The sequence below is a fragment of the Narcine bancroftii genome, chromosome 11, assembly GCF_036971445.1.
Source record: "Narcine bancroftii isolate sNarBan1 chromosome 11, sNarBan1.hap1, whole genome shotgun sequence".
In the NCBI taxonomy this organism is placed as follows: domain Eukaryota; kingdom Metazoa; phylum Chordata; class Chondrichthyes; order Torpediniformes; family Narcinidae; genus Narcine; species Narcine bancroftii.
This window is the reverse complement of record NC_091479.1, coordinates 62,961,078-62,982,174: the sequence shown is the minus strand read 5'-3', so window position 1 is coordinate 62,982,174 and position 21,097 is coordinate 62,961,078. Positions and strand designations below refer to the sequence as shown.

Sequence of the window (21,097 nt, the reverse complement as noted above, 5' to 3'; positions counted from 1 at the left end):
AAGGAGAAGCAGAGGGTACAACCCTGGGGATGGTGACCACGGTGGCGGACTGTTATAGATAGAGAATTTGGGTTAAAAAGGGTTTAAGTTAAAATGTGATGATTAGTCATAAAAGGGGGCTAACCACTAGAGTTTAGCTGGAAAATGTTACAACAGACTAAAACAGATTTAACTACAGAGAGACATGCAGGAGCCAAAGATTGATAAAGAGTGAAAAACAGAATTTGGTGTGAGCAGAGGTCATGAATGATCGTGGTGTGCGTGACTAACAGTAATCAGGATGATTCTGCAAAAACTAACTGATTAAAGCAGTGTAGTGGAGATGCCGAAGGACAAGCAAATTGTATAAAAAACAATGCACTGTATGTATCGGGGCTCGACTTGGCAAGAAGCCGGTTGAGTCCAACTCTGCAGACTTGTGAATAAAGCTTGTCGTGTCACCGATCTTAAAGAGACTCATTTGTGAGAATTTGTGTTTCTGACACGGACCAGCGAGGGTCTCTCCAGCTGGAGAACACACAGGCTGTCGGTGTCTGCAGTCAAAAGACTCACTCTAGGCTGAAGGGGGATCAGAACGTGGATACGGGAGGGCGCCGAGGGCTTCCTGCTCGTGTCGGAGGTTTGGATGTGGTGTTCGGCGGATGACGATTTGGACTGGACTCTGTGCGGCTGCAGAAGCGCCAGAACGAGGGGGGGGGGGGGCATTAGGGCGAACGGGGTTATTGGGCGGGGGAACAGGCCAACACTCGTAAACTCGCTCGGGGGGGGGGGCTGTCACCCGCCGAACAAACGCCAACCTCCGACGGAGCAGCGCTGCACCTCGCTTGGGGTGTGGTGGAATGGTTGCGGATGCCCCACAAAGATCCCCACCCCCATGTCCAGCTCCCCCCCCATCCCCCCCCATCTCCGGCTCCCCCCCCCCCATCTCCGGCTCCCCCCCATCTCCGGCCCCCCCCATCTCCGGCTTTCCCCCCCCATCTCCGGCTTTCCCCCCCCATCTCCGGCTTTCCCCCCCATCTCCAGCTTCCCCCCCCATCTCCAGCTTCCCCCCCCATCTCCAGCTTCCCCCCCCCATCTCCAGCTTCCCCCCCCATCTCCAGCTTCCCCCCCCATCTCCAGCTTCCCCCCCCCATCTCCAGCTTCCCCCCCCCCATCTCCGGCTCCCCCACCCCCATCTCCGGCTTTTCCCCTCCTCCAGCTTCCCCCCCCCATCTCCAGCTTCCCCCCCCATCTCCAGCTTCCCCCCCCCATCTCCGGCTCCCCCCCCCCCCCCCATCTCCGGCTCCCCTCCCCCATCTCCGCCCCCCCCATCTCCGGCCCCCCCCATCTCCGGCCCCCCCCATCTCCGGCCCCCCCCATCTCCGGCTTTTCCCCTCCTCCAGCTTCCCCCCCTCCTCCAGCTTCCCCCCCCATCTCCAGCTTCCCCCCCCCATCTCCAGCTTCCCCCCCACCCCATCTCCAGCTTCCCCCCCCATCTCCAGCTTCCCCCCCCATCTCCAGCTTCCCCCCCATCTCCAGCTTCCCCCCCCCATCTCCAGCTTCCCCCCCCCCCCATCTCCAGCTTCCCCCCCCCCCATCTCCAGCTTCCCCCCCCCATCTCCAGCTTCCCCCCCCATCTCCAGCTTCCCCCCCATCTCCAGCTCCCCAGGAGACCCCGCCCCGCATCGGTGCACCCTCTGTCTGTCTGCCTTTCTCCCCTCCCACCTCCGCCTGCGCTCGGCTCGCCCCGCCCGGGACGTGTGCGTGGGTGGGCGGCCGTAACGGAGCTCCCGTCCCGGGGCGGCGAGTCGCAGTCCGGCCACCGGGCTGCTGAGGATGCGATCCCGGGCGAGCGATGGGGGAGCGGCACAGCGGCTCTGGGGCTCGCACCCCTCCGCCGCCTGCCCTTAGCCTGTGCCACGGAGTCCTCGCCGCGCTGTGCGCCGCCGCCTATTGCAATGGGCTGCCCGGCGAGCTGGTGCACGACGACGTGTGGGCGATCGTCAACAACCCGGACCTGCGAGCCTCCGCCCCGCTCCGGGGCATCTTCTCCAACGACTTCTGGGGCAAGAGTATGGGAGACAACAGCAGTCACAAGTCCTACCGACCCCTCTGCATCCTCACCTTCAAGTAAGTCCACGCTGCGCGCCGCTATTCCCCGAGCCGAAAGAGTTGCTCCACCTTCCCCCGTCCCGCTAGCGATGGGGTCTTGCTCATTGTGTGTCTGCACCCCTCAGCTGTGGGCACCGCTCGCTCCTCCTGGAACTTGCCAGGGCTCGTCCCTGATTATTGGGGGGGGGGGGGGAAAGGGGGAACACACTGGCTCTTCCTTGTGCTACCCTTCCAGGTTGCGAGCCCCGTTTTCTGCCCCTGGGGTTGGCTGCAGCTACTGGAATTGTGGGGCTGGCACAGGCAAGGCGGTCTCTTCTTGGGAAACGAGGGGGGGGGGGGGTATGGGGTGTATCAGCAGTTGCCTACATTTCGAGAAGCACCTTTGAGGTCATCAAGGTTCCAGTGCACCGCAGCAGTTATCCAGCACGGTTTGATTTGAGGGGTGTGTTGGTGGGGGGGGGGGGGGTCTTTGAGGGAGTTTGGGAATTTGGTTCAAGGGCAGGGCTTTTGCGAGGCGGTTTTCAAGGGAGTTTATTCAGGTGCAGAAGAGCTTACAGGGGCTTCAAGGGGTTGCGGAAAAACTGAATGAATGAGCAAGAATCAATGTGGGGAAACACAAATTTTGAATGTTTTTAAATGGCCTTGGCAAGAGCCTGGATGCCCATGTGTGAAAGCGGGTGTAGCAAGCAGTTCAAAAGGCCTTGACTGCAAGAGGGGTTGAGTACAGGAATAAAGAGACCTACAGGGGCCTTGGTGAGTCCACACCTGATGGTCAGGGGAGGGGTGGGGAAGAAAGAGAAAAACTTGTCATAAAGGAAGTACAGTCAAGTTTCCTGGGATGGCAGATGGAATACACAAGGATGACATGAGCCTGGTGAACCTTTAACAGCAGAATTTAGAAGAAATCTCATTAGAGTGTTCAAATTTTGTGGAGGGCATGGAAAGTCGGATCGGGTGGGATTATTTCCCTGCCAGAGACATTTAGAACCATAAGCCTCAGTTTCCAAATATTTCACTGAAGACTGAAATGAAGATCTAAACAGGGGAGTCTGCAGATGAGGTGGGTGGAGGGGGGTGGGGGGAGTGTGGTTCAATACAGAAATACGCTGGAGAAACTCAGCAGGTTATCATGCGTCCACAGGAAGTAAAGGGTAACCAACGTTTTGTCCCTGGGCCCTTCATCGGATACGTTTGAGTATTGAGCTGAAATGAAGACCAATCACTTCGCTATGAAGAATTCTCAATCCTGGAGAACACTATTTTCATTCAAAGCTGAGATCTTGAAACATTTGGCTGTTGGAGGGTTACAGAGATGGTTCAGGCAGACAGAGTTCAGGTGGAGCATCAGCATGCCTTTGTTAAAAGTTGTTGCAGGCTCAAAGGGACCAATGACATAATGACCTTTTTATTTAAATTCTTCTGGGTTTGATTTGCAACAATAATTGGTTGACTCATCAGTGAATATTGTAATGTTTTAATAAATTATGTTCCTCTCTTAATTTCACCATTATTTAGGTAAATGCTCCACTTGTCCAGAGAGAATGCTTTCCTGCTGCACAGGGAGAAAGCAAGAGGAATGCAAAGTATTACCCATTAGGGCATTTTAGTTACTTTAATTGTCCTGTTCATTATTTTTGAACTGTTTAATGGCTGTACAAATCTTGCTTGTTAATCAAAAGCAGATGTTTTAAGCCATGCTGGTAAAACCTTGCTTGCCACACAGTTGTGCACATGTTAATTGGTAAATCTTGAGATTTAGTCTTGTGGAAATATATTCAGTAATGTTGTAAATAATGTCTCAGCTGGAATACTTGATGGCTCTTAGCATTCTCCTGAGGTCACCAAAAGGCAGCATGTCTCAGAGCTTATTAAGTTGTTGTGTTTCCCTTCACATTGCCAGCCAGTGTTATTTGAGTACTGTCTGTTGAAGCAGAGATGCAGCCCAGAGTTGTGCAGTACCCGAACTCTCACTTAAGTAAAAACACAATACTGGAGAAACTCAAGCAGTGTCCTTTATATGGCAAAACTAAAAATACATAACTGATGTTTCGGGCTTGAGCCTTTTAACAAGGTATAAAAAAATGTTGGCAGGTGTCCCAAGAAAAGGGGGTGCAGGGAGGTGTAGTCACAAAGGCTGGAGGTGAAAGGTGGAGAAGTGAGGGAGAAGACAGCAGCAATCAAGTGGAGGAGGGATGGCTGGATGAATAGGGGGGAAGGAGAGCTGGAAGAGGGGGAGGGAAGGGGGGAAGAAGTTAGCAGAAACTGGAAAGGTCGATGTTAATGCCTCTGGCTAGAGAGTGCCCAGATGGAAAATATGTTGTTCCTTATCTCAAACAGTGTCCTTTACGTTTTCTTTTTGAAAACGGGGCTGGAGATGTGTGGGTCGAGAAGCACTTTGGAAGAAAGTACCCGAGAGTCCAGCCTGCAGAATTATATGCCAAGATAACTCCAAGTACTCTGCAGAGCAGGGAGGATTGGAAATTAAGTGTCAAGTGTGAAATTGGTGGACGTACTCCAGATTTGTATCCCAACATTGTCCTGGTTCTGTTGAGCAAACTTCTGAAATGCTGCGTTTTTGCATTCTCATCCTGGTCTGCTGGTGATGTTATAAAGACACCTCTGCACTGTATTTCAATGATGGATTTGTTAGCATATGATAATTTTGGAACATTTCAACATCTGCAAAGCTTATGGATTAAAAAAATTGTTCTGCTGAGTTGTTTAAATTGTAATTTTGTTTCAAATCCTTCATGGACATCAAGAAACTGAGGCAATCCAGTCAGACATAAAGGGGGGAAAAAAATTCCAAAAATCTGAACTTATGAAACTGAGTGCTGGAAATGTCCAGCACCTAGAGCACACATGTGAAACTCAGGCCCGAGGGCCAAATTTGGCCTGTGATATAATTATATTTGGCCCGCAAGATCATATCAAATATGTATTAGAGCTGGCCCACTGGCCGCCGCGCCAGTATAACGCATGCACAGCTAATACGACAAATCCCAGAATGCTTTGCAAATGCGTTGGCGCCGGCCTGTCAGCCTGTTAATCGCCCCCTCCTCCTCTGTTTACTTTCACTAGCATCTGCGACCTGTCACCTAACTCACGTGTAATAAACCCCTTACGAAAAATGGCCAAACCAAAGACAGAAAACAGGACCTTTCAAGACAGGTGGAGGCAGACTATATGTTCATCATTTTAAAAGACAAACCTGTTTGTCATTGAAGCAAGTTGTTATTTTTTTGACTTGTTGGCTTGTGAAAAAAAATACATTTAAAAGGAGCTTAAAGGCTATAGAGAAATATTATTTATTGAATATTTTATTTCTCATTTGTTAATGCTTCTTCTGGAAAGAGTTTAACCAAAACTATTATTAAACATTTATTTTAATAAGAAAAAGTTTAACATTACATATGTTGAAAGAAGAGAAAACATGCAGATGTTGTTGAAAATTTTCAATAAATATTTAGTTTGGCCCACGACTTAGTTCAAGTTTTTAATTTTGGCCCTCTGTGAATTTGAGTTTGACACCCCCGACCTAGAGGGAGGAAGGCCTTTCCGTGGATGTTTTGGATTCTGACCCTGGATCAGAGTTGAAACCTGTGTCATTTCCCTCATTCTGCAAAGTGGAGGTGCACAGATGTTGTTACCTCTGAACATGAATTCCAGTTGGAATTGGTTTTTGTTGAGTCTTGCACTGTTAATCACGCACTGCCAAAGGATGTGACAAACCAGTATCTTTTCTGGGCGCTTTGTCACAACAATGAACAATGCTCCAAGAAGGAGCAGGCTCAGATGTGTACACCACTAGTGGGTAAATGACTTGTCCCGCTGAAGTGGGAGAGATCTGGACAGAGAGAGGAGGCTTAGCTACACAACAGAGGATAGAAGTGTAGTGAGAAGGTGGGGCCCGTGGCAGCACAGCTTGAGGGCTTGAATTATGAGGCCAATTGACGCAGCCGGGCGAGCTGCTGTCTCGCAGCTCTGGTGATGTGGCTTCAATTTGCAGGTTTTGCATGTTCTCAAGGTGACTGTGTAGATTTCTTTGGGATGCTCTTGTTTGCACCTGCCTCTCAAAGATGTTTTGATTGGTGGGTGACTTGGCAACTGCAAATTGTGTCAGTGAGGGATGGAATGTAGGTGTGGCAATGAAATAGGTTTCGTGGAAGCTTGATGCTCAGCATGGGTTTGAAGGGCCCGTTTTTGTGCTGTGTGAATCCAAGCACTGTCAATGACTCTAGATGAGTGAGAGTTTATTGTCATATACACAAGTGCAATTATATTTTTGCTGCTGCAGCCACACAGATACATAAAACACATTAAAAATGTAGAAATTAGATGAGCATAATGTGCCAAAAGAGGAAAAGAAAGATAAGAAATAAAAGATGGATAAATATTCACAGAGGCAGTTGTGCCAAATAAATGTAGTTTCAGCTGTGCAAACATTTTTTCGGTGATCCTGGAGTAGTTTATAGTTGGGATTGTAGGAGGAGCCCTGATAGCAGTTGTGTGGTGGGGGGGGGAACCGATTTTGAATGGGGAGGCACTGGATTTTAGACTCTTACACCTTCTGCTTGAAGGGAGCAGTGAGAAGAGGTTGTGACCAGGGTGATTGGCGGGGGGGGGGGGGGGGGGGGGGTGGGGGGGATGTTGCCTGCCTTCTTGAAGCAGGGCCTCACCTAGATGTCTTCAATCAGAGCGGGTTGTTGTTTCTTGAGGATGAATAATAAGAAAGTGTTCTTCGCATCGGGCAAGGGAGCATGATCTTTTAAAAAAAATCAAGACAGATCATTTCCAGGCCCATGTAGGGTAGGGAAAGCCTTAAGCTACCCCACAATTGGTTTGGATGCTGGAAATCGGAATATTTGAGACCGAGTGTGAGGGGCTTTTGTTAGAGAGATGGAGAAAAGTCAGGTGAATGTCTTGCTATTGGCCTGCGGAGATCTAACTGGAAGGTTGAAGAGGGACTGAATATTTTTCTGCCTCTTGTTTTGGGCTTTGTGAACTGAATTAAATGGGACAGGGAAATAAGGGGTGTGAGCAAGGCCTGTGTATGAGCCACCTTTGCCTTATATCAGAACCCAGCATCAAAGGTGATTTCTAATTCAGTGTAGATGGGATGGATCTGACGGGGGAAAAAAATACTGAATGGGAAATTAGTTCAGCGATCCCGGAGAGTGGTCCAACTTAGTTTGCTTCTTCTCTTCTGGTGTTGTGGACACAGTCCAAGTAAAATCTTCCTGTTTTGGAACCAGTGGGATGGTTCATGCAGTCAGCAATACAGGCCGTAAGGTTGAGAAGCTTGTGCATATTTCATTACACTTGTCCATCAAAGACAGAATCTATATGAAAGATGCTAAGGAAGGATTTGGGAGAGGTCTGGTGAGTAAGTGCAGATGGCCACCACCTGCAGTAACTGGGGATGGGATGAACCGACTTGAGGGAATGTGGACGAGAGAAAATAGACAGTGTGAGATGTAGGTTGAGTGGGCCAAGGCAAGATGTCTGGAGGCACAAATGGAGCCCAAACCCCTGCATTGACACATGGGCTGAAAGGCCTTTTTATTTATGGGAATCTAAAGACAATTTTAAAGGATGATTCTCCAGCCGTTCACTGCGGAGGAGGCAGTCCATACGGTTCTGCACTCTTCCAGTCAGTCAGTTCCAGTGATTCTTCAGTTCCTGAATGACAATCACCTGCAGAAGTCTGAAATAAAAATAAGCTGCAGATTTGCGGCAGGTTGAGAGCCCTCCTTAGAGAGTAATACAGATTTGACATTTCTGGTTGATAACCTTTCAGTGTTTAATTCTGATCTTTGCGGGAGATGAACTTCATGGCAATGATAAATCTGAATGTTTTTCCAAGGCAGACAGTTGGTAACCTCTATACCCAACCATGCCCCCCCCCCCCCACTAACCTGATCCCACATCTTTTTACCTGCCCCTGTTTTAACTTTTTTCTTTAGCAGTTCCTCTTTCTCCCTGTGGTCTCTCCCTCTGCCAGTCTCCACCTCTCCCACCCTTTGTCCAATATTCTCTCACCTCAGCCCCTTCCCAGCCTTCTCCCACATCCCACCCTCTTTTACTATCCCATTGATATTACCCTTTCCCACATGAGTCTCAATGAAGGATCCGGACCGAAAGCATTGACTGACCAGTTCTTCTTCCTGAGTCCTTCCAAGCTCATTGTTCACTTGCAAACAATTGGCATTTAGTTTCTCCAGGGCAAGTTACACCGAGATATTAAAACCAGTGGCTGGAGGAACTTGGCGGGTCGAGCAGCGTGAGCGGGAGAAAAAGAATGGTTATCATTCTGAACTGTAGCCCTTCATAGTGACTGGGGCACCTGCCTTGTGCTATGTTCAACTGCACAGCATGAGCCTCAGGCAGTGGACGAACGGGGAGAATTGCACAGAACGTAATGATGGGGGTCAAAATATTCCTGGCTCATGGAGTGAATGCAGTGAAAATTAAAACCAGCTTTCCACTTCTTCTCCCTGTTCAATGGAACGAACGTGTGTGGCAGAGGAGAACGGCATCTTGGTCTTTGTCCTGCACATCCTTGTGCGGTAGTCTTGCCTCTCGGTCATTGAATGTTAATACATCTGAAAATGTCACTACATCCTACAGCCGACTAGGGGACCATTTTACCCTTCAATAAATCCCATCTATTCTTCATATGGAGCCTTGCAAAATGTTCCACTAAAAAATCCATCTGATGTGTACAGTAGCACCAGTCGACTTCTGAGTGTCAGCTGCCAGGATGTAATTATAAACCCACTTGTTCCCAGCGGCCGTGCGTGGAGAGGGAACACCCACCCAGTCTGCTTTGAGTGGACGCCAGGCAATTATCCCTGAAATGTCCACAGGGAAACAAGGGAGGGGTGCTAATTACTGTCATGTCAATGTTTCCCAATAACCTGAAAAAACAGGTTGTGAGAGGGGCCTGTCACTTTCCCATGGCTGTATTGTTGGTGTCTTGGTGTTATCATGCCGTCTCTTAATCTGTCTGTATTGTAGTTCCCAGAATGTGTTGCTTCACACCTGAAATTAAAAAATGGGAAGCCAGTAACATCGAACGCATATGTGTTGATTGTAGATTTTAGTCTGTAGATATGTAACGGAATTTTGCCGCTACCCGGGCAGTCGAGAAAGGAATGTGCAGGAACTTTGAGTCAATCCCTGCACCGTGATTTATCCTGCAGGACCCCCAACAACCTTTTGAAGGAAGCCTGCAGTGTAAAATGAACTGGAAAATATTAGTTGTCGGTCATCCCCTCCACCGCCCCTCCAACTCCCAGGTCTGTTGCACTCAGGTACTTGCAGTCTAAAAAGGTGCCCAGTGGGAACGACCACATGGGCAGTAATTAAATGTTAAGTTTTTTCAGTGAAATTTTTTCCCCCCTGACATTGCAGTCTGGATGAGACAGGCTGTTAAACGGGTTTCTCAGAACAAGGTAGAAAACCTTTCCAGGATTCCCCTCCAGCGATGCTGGATCAGCGTCTTGGATCAATCAGGAGAGGGCAGCGCATGAAACGAGTCACAGAGCCTGCAGTCGTGCCTTGGTGATGCCTGTGCTGTAAAGCGCAGAAATCAGCAGAGGGAGAGTCATGACAATACATTCAAGGGCCCTGGGTGAGGAACTCGTGAGGAGGTGCAGTTGTTCCCGATGAGAGGGGAGGACGAAGAAGACTTTGAATATGAGGGGCGTGACAGAGTATATAGATATGTTTTTGGGAGATAAATTGAGAAAGGTTTGATAGTTCACATACTTTAAATCAGATCTTATTGAAAATACTGGAGCACTGCCCCATGCTGCTAGACATATCAGCATATAATTTTTGCAAGAGATTTGAAGAGTGCTCAAGAGACTTCACTAATGGATTGTTACTTACCAAAGGCAACAGATGAAAGAGGATGCCCGAGCCGCTGCTGTCTGGAAGAGACTTGCTGTTGTAAGAGGGTCATGTGGTTTTTCAAGCAGAGAGAGTAAAACAGGCTTTCTCTCAGAGAGAGAGAGAGACACACACACACACACACACACACACACACACACACACACACACACACACACACACACACACACATATCACTTATACAGTGTTGCAGACACCATCTGGGACTGGAACAGGGCAAGCTTATGGAAAGCCCAGTTGTAAGACGGCCTGGTTAAAGCCTTTGTGGTTCATGCGAGAGGAGAGGACTGGCTGTCTAATGTTTTACTTGGAATAAGAGAAACAAAAAGGAAATTTGTTATGACCTGAAAGAAAGAGGTTATCAGCTGAAGAACCCTGAAGGGGGCAAGTTTCATCAGTGAATTGGCTGATTAAAAAGGAACAACAAATCTCTCTCTGAAAGCTGAGCGGTAACCATTTACCTTTCAAGCACCAAAGCCTGGTGAACTTTATAAATGTTAAATTCTGTGCACAGTATAAGAATTGCCTGCAACCAGTGAATTTGGAGGAATGAGAAATGAGATTGGACTGTGAACCAAAGAACTTTTCTGAACTTACACACACATTACATACATGTGGTCTTAGAATTTAGAAGGGGGTTAAGTTAGGTTAAGTAAGTTAAAGTTTGATTCTATTTTCATGTTTAAAGATAATTAAAAGCAACTTTTGATGAAGTAACCCTTTATCTTGGTGAATATCTATTGCTGCTGGGTTTTGGGGTCGTCTGGGCTCGTAACAGGGGGGCGTGGCTTTGAAAGAGGAAATCATTTTCTGGTGGCGCTACCATTTTGGTATTAGAATCGACCTATTTGGGAAAAAAATTGTGAGGCGGGCCTTTCAGAAAAAGAAATGCTCACAGAATCTGGGAGAAGGCAAGTGAGGAGAGGGAATGATTAACCGTGCTGTTTCATGTGAGGATATCTCAGCACAGCACTGACATCCATCTTCACCAAAGCATCTTGCACCCAATTATTTGTAACAATGAGCTGAAGAGGATAACATGTCATCATTTAAATTAGCTCCTAAATCCAACTTCTGTCCTCGAGCAAATGATTCACATGATGGTTTTGCTGTGCTCGAGACAACCGTGATATTACATGGATGTTTGGTGTGAAATCCTATCGCTTCCATCTCCCAATTCACTCTCTGAGTGAACAGAACCACACCTCTTTGGCTTGGTGCCTTGCTTGTCTCACACATATCCTCTCTCTTTCTGCTCCCCTGTTGCTGAGAACTCTACAGGTTGCTGTTCCTTTTAGCTCTGCAGTTCCTTGTCAATGCCTTGTTTGGTCATCGGTCAACCATTCCATTTTACCAAGGCAGGCCCTTCCTCCTTGAAGCTCACTTCCCACTCAATATTCAACAGTGCCAATTCTTCCCCTTCGTTTTGAGTATGTGGGACAAAATTATTTTCTCTGTGGGAGAGGAAGTAGAGAAAAAGATTAGTAAAAATAGTGGCCAGAGGAAGACATTTGGGGCTTTGCGTCTGTTCTGGCTTAATATTTAAAACAAAATTAGACATACATCACGGTAACAGGCCCTTCCGACTCACGAGCCCTTGCTGCCCAGTTACACTCAATTAACCTACAACCCCCAGTATGTTTTAAAGGGTGAGGAGAGGAAACCCACGTAGACGTAGGGAGAACGTACAAGCTCTTTACAGACAGCCCTGGATTCGAACCCTGGTCGCTGGCTCTGCAACAATATCGCGCTAACCACTACGTTAACCATGCTGCCCAGCTAATCCATCTCTACACCACATCCATTCTCCCTGTCTTTGCATCTGGAAGTCTCTCTCCTTGAATGCTTTTAGTCGATGGAAGGGAGGGGGTTTGTGTGTGATGGTCCGAGCCTCGTTCACAACCTCTGCACTTTCTTGCGGTCTTGGGCCGAGTAGCTCCCTGGCACTGACTTCCTTGGTGTAAGAGACCAAAGACTTGGGAGGAAAAAGTGGAGGGCCCAGGCCAGTGACTGCAATGCCTCTTGTGGACTGTTGTGTACTGCAGCACTGAAGCAGAATTAGCTTGACACGTCGAGGGATTGACAATTCTCTCAGCTCTTTTCACTTACGCTGGCCATCAATAATTGTTCAGAAAAGCTGCATACGTTCATTGAAAATTGCAAAGCTGTGGTTTATCATTAAGGAGAGATGGGTGTTTCTCATCAATGAGATCTTGTACTTGGTTTTCAGGTGAACCCATTTCAGAAGGAATTTATAAAGGCCAGTCAGCTTATCCCAGGCAAATTCTGGCATTCAGAATTGTGGATGAATTCTCCAATTTAAATGGTGATGATTTGGTTTTGCTAGTCTTGCAAGGGATTAACTCAGATCTTTTGATTCAATGAACTGGGCATCTATTCCCGTCACTGTTTCGGCAGCATGGGTAGACTTGTTCAGGCAAAAGTGGGGTTTGCACCAGTTGCTTGATTCCCTTCTGCTGCCTTCCATTGCTTTTAACCTTGCAATGTTAATTACTGTCCTTTGATAATTCTCCTGTCTTCTCTGCATTACATTTGAAAGTTTGAACCTGAAAGGATCTGCTGACATCACATCAGTTCAGCAGATTTCAAAGCTGATTGCGTGACCGTGTGGGAACAGGCTGTCCAGGTACCCATGAGGCACACAAGTAAAGCTAAGGCTGCAATCAATTGCGATCTAACATCCAGGTTAAATGGTTGGATATGGGTCAGGGACTGAATAGACCTGTGTTCCTGCCTGCTTTGTTTCCCTTTTGAGGGAGCATCACATACCCTGACAATAAAAGAGCGTGGCCAATCTTTGTGTCATGTTTATCTTTCATATTTTGTCTTTCGGACAACACCATCCGCTTAACACCATTTTGTTTTCGTTTTAGCATCATTAAATTCTTTGGACTATTTAGCTCCCACCCTTGGTTGCCACGTAACCATGTCTCCCATCCTTGGTTGCCATGTAACCATGTCTCCCAACAGCCATTTCATGATTGCACATTTACCTCCATTGTTTCCACAAGGTCAGTGTGATTTGTCAATTTATGATCTAATTTGAGATCTAATTTTGTCAGTACAATGCTCAGATGTTCAGAAATTCTCATTTACTGCATCCACAGATTGTACAAGTTAAACTTAAAAGGCAAAAAATATAAAAGATGGATAACTATTTGCAGTTGCACAGTGCAAAGTTTCTAGACTGGAGATAGATCTTTTGGTCGTCCTGGAACAGATTTCAAACTTTTTGAGAATTTTTAAATGACCAAAAGAGAACATTTCATTTGCTCCGATAAATAATTTATTTTTATCTCCTTTTCTCAGTTATATCTTTTGTTCCCATTATGATGAAACCCTGTCCATTCTCGTCGCTCTGTGTTTTGTGGTCCGAATGGCTACTGTGTTCTTAGATCCTGCCTTTGCATTTTTGAAGTGTAAATTTCCCTGTAGAAAGCAAGAATCTTGCAGATGCTGGCAATATGACCATAGAAATTTGTGGAAATGAAAACATGAACTACTTTCCTCTCTCAGATGCTGCCTGACCCATGCCTCAATAAAGCCTTTTTATCGAATTTGCTTCTATGGAATCTCCCTATCTAGGTGGTGGCACTGTTGGCGTGGCGGTCAGCGCAGCGCTGTTACAGTGCCAGCAATCCGGACCTGGGTTCGAATCCCACACTGTCTGTGACGAGTTTGTATGTTCTCTCTGTGTCTGCATGGGTTTTCCCGGGTGGGGGGGGGGCACGGGGGGCGCTCCGGTTTCCTCCCACACTTCAGAAAGTGCTGGGGTTGTAGATCAGTTGGGTGCAATTGGGTGGCACAAGCTCATGGGCTGAAAGGGCCAGTTACCATGCTGTATGTCTCAATTTAAATTAAAAAAAATTAAAATGTAATTTAAAACAACATTCACAGTTTAATTTGATTCTCGATGACAGTGGTCCCAGTCACTGTCTCTTTCCCCCACCGTCGTTCCCGTAGCTGTTCTCTCTTATTCTCCAATGTAAGTGCTTCCTGAAACCAAACTCTTGCCCCCTGCACTTCACTTTGCACATTCCACTCACTTGTTTTTGTTCTCGTTTATGGGCTTTCTTTCCAGTAATCAAGTGCTTCAAGTTTCTGCTTGCTAATTTATACCCCAGGTTTTTGAACTCCCATTCCTATTTCGATTTGTTGTCAATTTCTGCTGCTCCCAGGAAATGAAACTACCCCTTTCTCTCCGTCACATGGCATCATCCCTTATCCTTCCACGCGCTCTGTAGTGTCCATCTCAGTCTAGCAGAGAGCTCATGCAGGCCCCAGAAGTGCGGGGAAAACTCGGTAGGAACCAAAGGCAGTGAAGGGTGACCGATGTTTTGGGCCTGAGCCCTTCGTCAGGAGTGCTGACAATCAGGCAGACATCTGAATAAAAAGGTGGGGGGAAGGGAGAAGAAGCACAGGCTAATGGGCAGAAAGTAATGGGTAGGAAGGCAGAAGAGAAGTGATGGGGTGGGGGGGGGGGGAGAGAGAGCAGAGTGACAAGATTAATTTGGGCGTCTGCCTGATGTTCGGCGCTTCTGAAGAAGGGCTCGGGGCTGGAACATTGGTTACCTTTTACTTCCGGAGAACTCATAACCTGCTGAGTTTTTTCAGCACTCTTGTGCATTGCCCTGAACCCCAGGATCTGCAGATTTTCTTGTCTAACTTAAGAGACCTGGCACCTTGTATCTGTTGATTGAGAGGATTACTTGATTGTTCCTCAATGCCCCATTCTGGCTACAGCCTGGACTGCCACCATGTCAAACTGTGTTTTGCATTCAATGAGTTGCATTTTTTCCCCTCTCTTTAAATCTTCGTGGCCATCTCATCTTATTGTTAGTGAGTTAATGTTTTCTTTTACACTTTTGCCTTTTTAAACCTGTCTCCTGTTGTGAAGATGATAACGTTCTCCACTCACTATACTCCATTCCCAACCCCACCATCCCCTCTTACCACTCCTTTTATCCCTGACTCCCTGAGAAGTTCCTCACCCATCCATGACCCCATCCTCGAAGCAAGTTGGTCCACAGGTGCACTGTGCTGGATGATCGAGCCCAGCAGCCCATAGCTCTCCTGCGAATGTTAACGAATTGGAGGAGACACTGAGCAAGCTCTTCATTTGCTGTGTATGGAACGATCTTCAGAAGTGGAAGGTATCACGTACAGTTGGATGAGCAGCAGGAGTGGGTCACTGGGCTCTTGAATGATGATGAGTTTATAGCCACATTGGGTGCCACGGTTAGCGTGAAAGCTGTGACAGCACCAGTGACCTGACCCGAGCTCGAATCCAGCGCAATCTCTAAGGAGTTTGTACGTGTCAGTGTGGGTTTTTACTGCGGGTTCTCCAGCTTCTTCCCCTCCTTCAAAACCATCCGAGGATTGTAGTCTGGTAAATTTGGGGGACAGGGGCTCATGGGTCGGAAGTGCCGGTTATTGTGATGTCGTTTAAATTTAAATTATACAGTGTACACACACACAAAAAAAAATTCACACTTGCTGCAGCCATACAGGTACTTTGTCAAAAAAAGTCCAATAGCTTACATCCAGTTTATACCAATATGGAAAGAGATAAAAGATGGATAATAAATGTTAACAGTTACTGCTCAAGAAAAAAATGTGGTGTTTCAGTAGTGGAGACCGGCCATTGTTGTGGTTCGGAGAGATACAAGCCCCATGGATGCTGGAAGAAAACAAACTGCTCTTGAGCTTGGAGATGCTGGACTTCCAGTTTCTGATTGTGGCAGTGAGAGGAAGTTGTGAGCAGGGTGACGGGGGCTGTTTATGACAATGGCTGCCTTCTTGAAGCAGTGCCTCTCACAAGATGTCTTCAATAGATGGGAGGTCAGAGCCTCTGATGGACTTGACTAAGTTTGTCACCTTCTGTGCTTGAATTACCAAGCCATTGCCATAAGGCAACCAGCCAGTATACTTTCCACAGTACACCTGCAGAAGTTCAATGGCAGGATTCTTAGTGATGGGATTAGTGTGCCTTCTTCAGTTGTCATGATGTACTGACTCAAGGAGAGTTTGTCTATTGAACTTGGAAGGCATTGCCCTCTCCACCTCTCTCTCATCAATGTGGACAGGTACATGATCTCTTGGTTCATCCTTAAAATGCACAATCAGCTGCTTGATCTTCAAGATTGATCTAATTGGAACTTTAGCTCCACTTTCACCACCCCCCCTCCCCGCACCCGCTTATCAAGAATTTACCTCTTGCTTAAACATATTCAAAGATTCTACCACCCTTTGAGAAGAAACAAAATTCCTCTCTTCTGTTGTATTGCCACATTTTGAAACACTACCCCCTGCTATGATTTCACCCACAAAAAGACACGTGACCATGTTAAGTCAAGATTCCTCAGGATCTTGCAGGGTTCGATCAAGTCCCCTTAATTTTTCTAAACCCCTGCAGATACAAATCGTTCCAAATTTTCCTCAAGAGATAAACTATTCATCCCAGTTAATAGTACGATTAGATGAGTATAGATGCATCAGCATTCGAACAAACCTGTAAAACCTCCGAATTGCCCCGCGTGTTAGCACTGTTCCTTAAATAGAAGACGAGAGGTTTTCAGCAATATCTTGTTGAACTGAAATACCACCTTTTTAAAAAAAAAATTCAACTCGAAGCAAAGACAAAATTAGCCGATTGTTTCCCCTCACCCACCCATCTCCCCACCCCTTCATTAAATGAAGAAAGAATCTCTCAGTTAAAGGCCCATTGATTTACTTCTTACAGCAACGTAACACAGGGGAGCAGGAAGTATTTTAATTCCTGCTGTCTGAATGAGATGAATTTTGTTTTACCTCGTGTTGTAGGGTGTGCTGTAACTCCTTTGATCTTCTGATGTGTAGCGCACCATCTGGTACACATAGGAGAGTTCAGAGGGTAAAGAGATTAAAGGTCAGGCAATTAAATTCTTTTGGGACCGATTCGTGCCAGCATCTGGCCACATGAGTAATTCAGAAGTCACTCTGCATCAGGGAGCAACTCTACTTTTAAAAATGTAGGGCACAGCAGGGTGACGTGGATGTTTTTGACGCTGAATGCTTCCGAGCAGACAGTGGGAAGCAGCCAGTTTGCGTGCTGAGGAGTTGAATATTGGCGACTCAATTTTGGCCAAGGGACATTGTTGGGCCACATCCTCCTCCTGTATTTTTGGTTACTGGAGTGTTTGAGGTGAGGATGTTGAGGTGAGGCTTGCAGGGAGAATCTACCCACACCCATCATTTAAGTCTTCCCCTCCTGTCGTCTAAAAGATTGAGTTGAGCATCATTTGAACCTTGATTATTTTAATGGTTTGATGGCAATAATTACAATGATTTTTGTTGTAGCAACATGAGGAGGCCCAGTGAGAGGCCTGCTGGTTCTTCATAGCCATTTCAATGCCAGAGTTGGCAATAATATCTGGATGGTTGAGATTAGCAGGAAGGAATGAGGAAAATGGTCCAGCAGAGTCCTTCTCCCAGTGAAATTCTTGGAATGTGACCTGTCCAATATGTCAAGCAGAGATAGCACAAGGTGTAATGGCAACATTTCCCATTCCAGGCATCAATGGTGCAAAGATCTATGGACCAGGGTGTCGACTGAAGGAATGCTGAAGGCATTCTGTGGATGAAAGAAGGTTGATAACCTGTACAGTAGAAGGAAGAATTGGGGACAATGAGTTTCCAATCACAGTCTCTTCAACCTGTTGGATTCTGCGGCTTGCAATGGGATGGAGAGGTTGAGGTTTACTGAGAGACACCCTAGTCCAGACGTGGGCTTCCTCTCAGACCCCACAGATAAGCTGGTCAGTCAACTGGCTGCTGTAAATTGCCCCTTGTGCGTAATGGTATCTGGAGCAAGTTGACAGGGAAGGGAGGAGTATGGGTTGCAGGAAAAAGATGTGGGGTTTGGGATTGTTCCGTGAAAGTGGCACAAACACAGTGGGCCAAATGGCCACATTCATCCTGACTCTGACCTCTTCAGTGTAATTTTGTGTAATAATGCTGCTTTTCTTTGCATGCCTTATCTTCCAGATTAAACATCCTTCTGGGCGGCATGACCCCTTTGTACTTCCACGTGGTCAATGTGGGCCTGCACTGCGTGGTGACATCGCTGTTGCTCCACACATGTGACAAAGTCGTGTTCCAAGACCGGCGCATCGCGTTCTTCGCAGCTCTCCTTTTTGCTGTACACCCTGTCCATACTGAGGCTGTGAGTAGCAGACTGACGTCCTGATGCAGGATTTATGCACACACTCAATTTAACTTTATATGTCCATGTGTTTATAGTTATCTCTGTTAGAGTCCAGAAGTGAACCCAGACTAGCTCCCCCCTCGCTCCCTCTCTCTCCCCCCATCCCCCCTCCCTTCCCCCACCTCCCCACCCTTTGAAACACACTGGTGGTTGTAGGCCATTTGTGTGTAATTGGGCCACACGGGCCTGTTGCTGTGCTGTATGCCTAAAGTTTAAAAGAAAGAGCGTACCTCCAGCATTTTCTGTTTTCATTTTGGGTATTGAGGAATGCATGTTTTCGTCTAGACACATAGTATCCCTTGGAGCCTGCCGGGTCATGGAGATGGGAAGATGGAGGGCTGATAGGAGGGTAAATTAAAACGGTTTGTTACCTCTGTAATTTTGACATAACAATTCAGAATGGTATCACTTCTGAAATAAACTGCAGCAAGTAGAACCATACCCTTGAGAGGTGATGTTCCAGTCAGTTATATTCGCCAACATGAGAACACTGGTAAAATAGCTAGTAGCTGGTACAGCAGTGTGTGATCCTGCTGTGACTTGCAGCTCCTGTGATCTGGGTTCAATTCTGACCTCGGGAGCTGCCTGTGTGGAGCTTTCAAACTAGTTCCCCCTGTGGTTCCACCCACATCCAAAAGGCTGGCAGGTGAACTGGCCACTGAATTGCCCCAGGTACGCAGCGAGTGGTGGAATCTTGGAGTTGATAAGGGGAATGAAGGGAGAAAGCAACATCATGGCCTGCTTTGGGAATTCGAGTACCCAGGAATGTAGAAGGTAGCTAGCGTTATCAAAGCCCATCACAGGACTCCATGTGAGAAGTAGGTAACCAACAAAGGATCCCTATCACCCTGGTTCTGACCTCTTCTCGCTGCGACCTTTGGAAAGAAGTTTCAAGAAAGTTCTTGAGGTTGAAGAAAGGTTTTGTTCCAACTGGTTCTTGAACCTTTCCTAATTACACAAATCATTAAATACTCCGATCCCACAAAAAAGGACGGTCTGCATTGTTATAATCCAATTTTCTTTCTTGCTCCATGAAAACTGTGAAGATATTGATTGTATTTATCAGAGTTTTAATATTATTTAATGCATAGTGTTGTTGTTTCATTTGTGAAGTACCTGGTTGGATGCAGCAAGTGAGATTTTCAATGCATAATGTACGTGACATCAGGTTTATTAATGTGAATTCAGTGTAGATGGGTGTGTAATGACCAGCACAGATTCATTGGGTTCAAAGACTTGTTTCCCTGCTGTCTGATTCTGTGACATTTCAGAATGTCACAGGATTTAGGTCCGGCTCAGGGTTCCAGCTCTGCCAGCCTGTCAGTAGGCTTTTTGGAGCAATCTGTGTCAAGGCCCCTCAACTCTTCCTCCGCTACATTGACGACTACATCAGGGCTTCCTCATGCACCCGTGATGAGCTCGTCAACCTCATTCATTTTGCTGCTGACTTCCACCCTGATCTCAAACTCACCTGGTCTATCTCTGGCAACAATCTCCACTTCCTGGATCTATCTCCATCTTGGGAGACTAGCTTTACACAGACATATTATAAACCCACAGACTCCCACAACTACCTTGACTACACATTCTATTCCCTTCTCACAATTTCTCTGTCACATCTGTTCCCAATAAGAGGTCTTCCAGTCCAGAGCATCTGAAATGCCTCCTTCTTCCTCAAACATTACTTCCCCTCCACCACCATCAACTCAGCCCTTAGCTGTATCTCCTCTATTTCCCACTCATCTGGCCTCCCCTCTCTACCCTCAGATGAAACAAACACAGGATTTTTCCCTGTCCTTACCTACTACCCCACCAGCCTCCATATCCAATGCCCTATCCTATGTATCCCATTTCTAGACACATCTTCCCCTCTCTGCCTTCCGTAGGGACCGCTCCCTCTGTGACTTCCTCGTCCACTTATCCCTCCCCACCAGTCGCTCCCCCCACCCAGGACCTTCCTCTGTGGCTGCAGGAAGTGCCATGGAGGTGCCTACACCTCCTCCCTCACCACTTCCCTCACCTCCAGTTCTTTTAGGTGAAGCAACCCTTCACTTGCAAATCCGTGGTAGTGATCTACTGCATCCGGCACTCCCTTTCTGGCCTACATTGGAGTGATTGGGTGCAGACTGGGAGATCGCTTCGCTGAGCACCATCACTCTGTTTGCATCAGTGACCAGGACCTCCTGGTGGCCAACCATTTAATTTCTGTGCCCCACTCCCATTCTCACATGCTTGTCCAGAGCCTCATGTACTATCCCACCAAGACCTGCCGTAATTTGGAGGAACAACACTTGAGTTTGGGCACTTTACACCTGGATGGCATTAACATGGACTGCTCCATTTTCTGCTAACCTGCTCCCTATTCTCGCTCCCTTCCTTTCCCTTTCTCTTCTTTCCTCCAGCTCTCCACCTCCTTCCCTCTATTCACTGAGCCATCCCTCCTTCCCCTTGCTTGCTGCTGTGCCCTCCCTCCCTTCTCCACCTGTGCTCCAACCCCTCCCCCCATACACATTTTTCTATACCTTGAAGAAGGGCTCAAATTTGAAACATTGGTTTATAAATTGGCTCTATAAATTACTGTTTGACTTGCTGAGTTTCTCCAGTATGGTGTTTTTACATCAGCCATGGTTCTGTAGACTTTCGTGTTTTACTTCCAAAAGGCTCAGGATGTCCCGCCATCTGTTCTTTGTCCAAATTTCCACCTTCTTTCTTGCCCAATCCTTGCCACCTGCATTACAGCCCAAGTTTACTTGCAGGTGGAATCAGTGAGGGTCCAAACTTCAGGGTGGCCTGAAATGTGATCCTGCAAAGTCAAAGTCAACC

At 47.0% G+C, this 21,097-nt stretch overlaps 1 protein-coding gene across 2 annotated transcripts in view; it reads left to right on the top strand.

Annotated features, from left to right (window-relative positions):
* The first annotated feature begins 1,674 nt into the window (after positions 1–1,674).
* The window catches only part of tmtc1 (transmembrane O-mannosyltransferase targeting cadherins 1), a 164,220-nt gene continuing 144,797 nt past the window's right edge, over positions 1,675–21,097 (top strand). Inside the window, exons 1-2 of one of the 2 annotated variants that reach the window (XM_069903126.1) lie at positions 1,675–2,109; positions 18,055–18,232. In XM_069903126.1, the coding sequence (XP_069759227.1) occupies positions 1,835–2,109; positions 18,055–18,232 (453 nt within the window). In that variant the 5' untranslated portion in view covers positions 1,675–1,834. The remainder of the gene's footprint in view (positions 2,110–18,054; positions 18,233–21,097) is intronic. The other variant, XM_069903127.1, reaches the window with a different exon arrangement.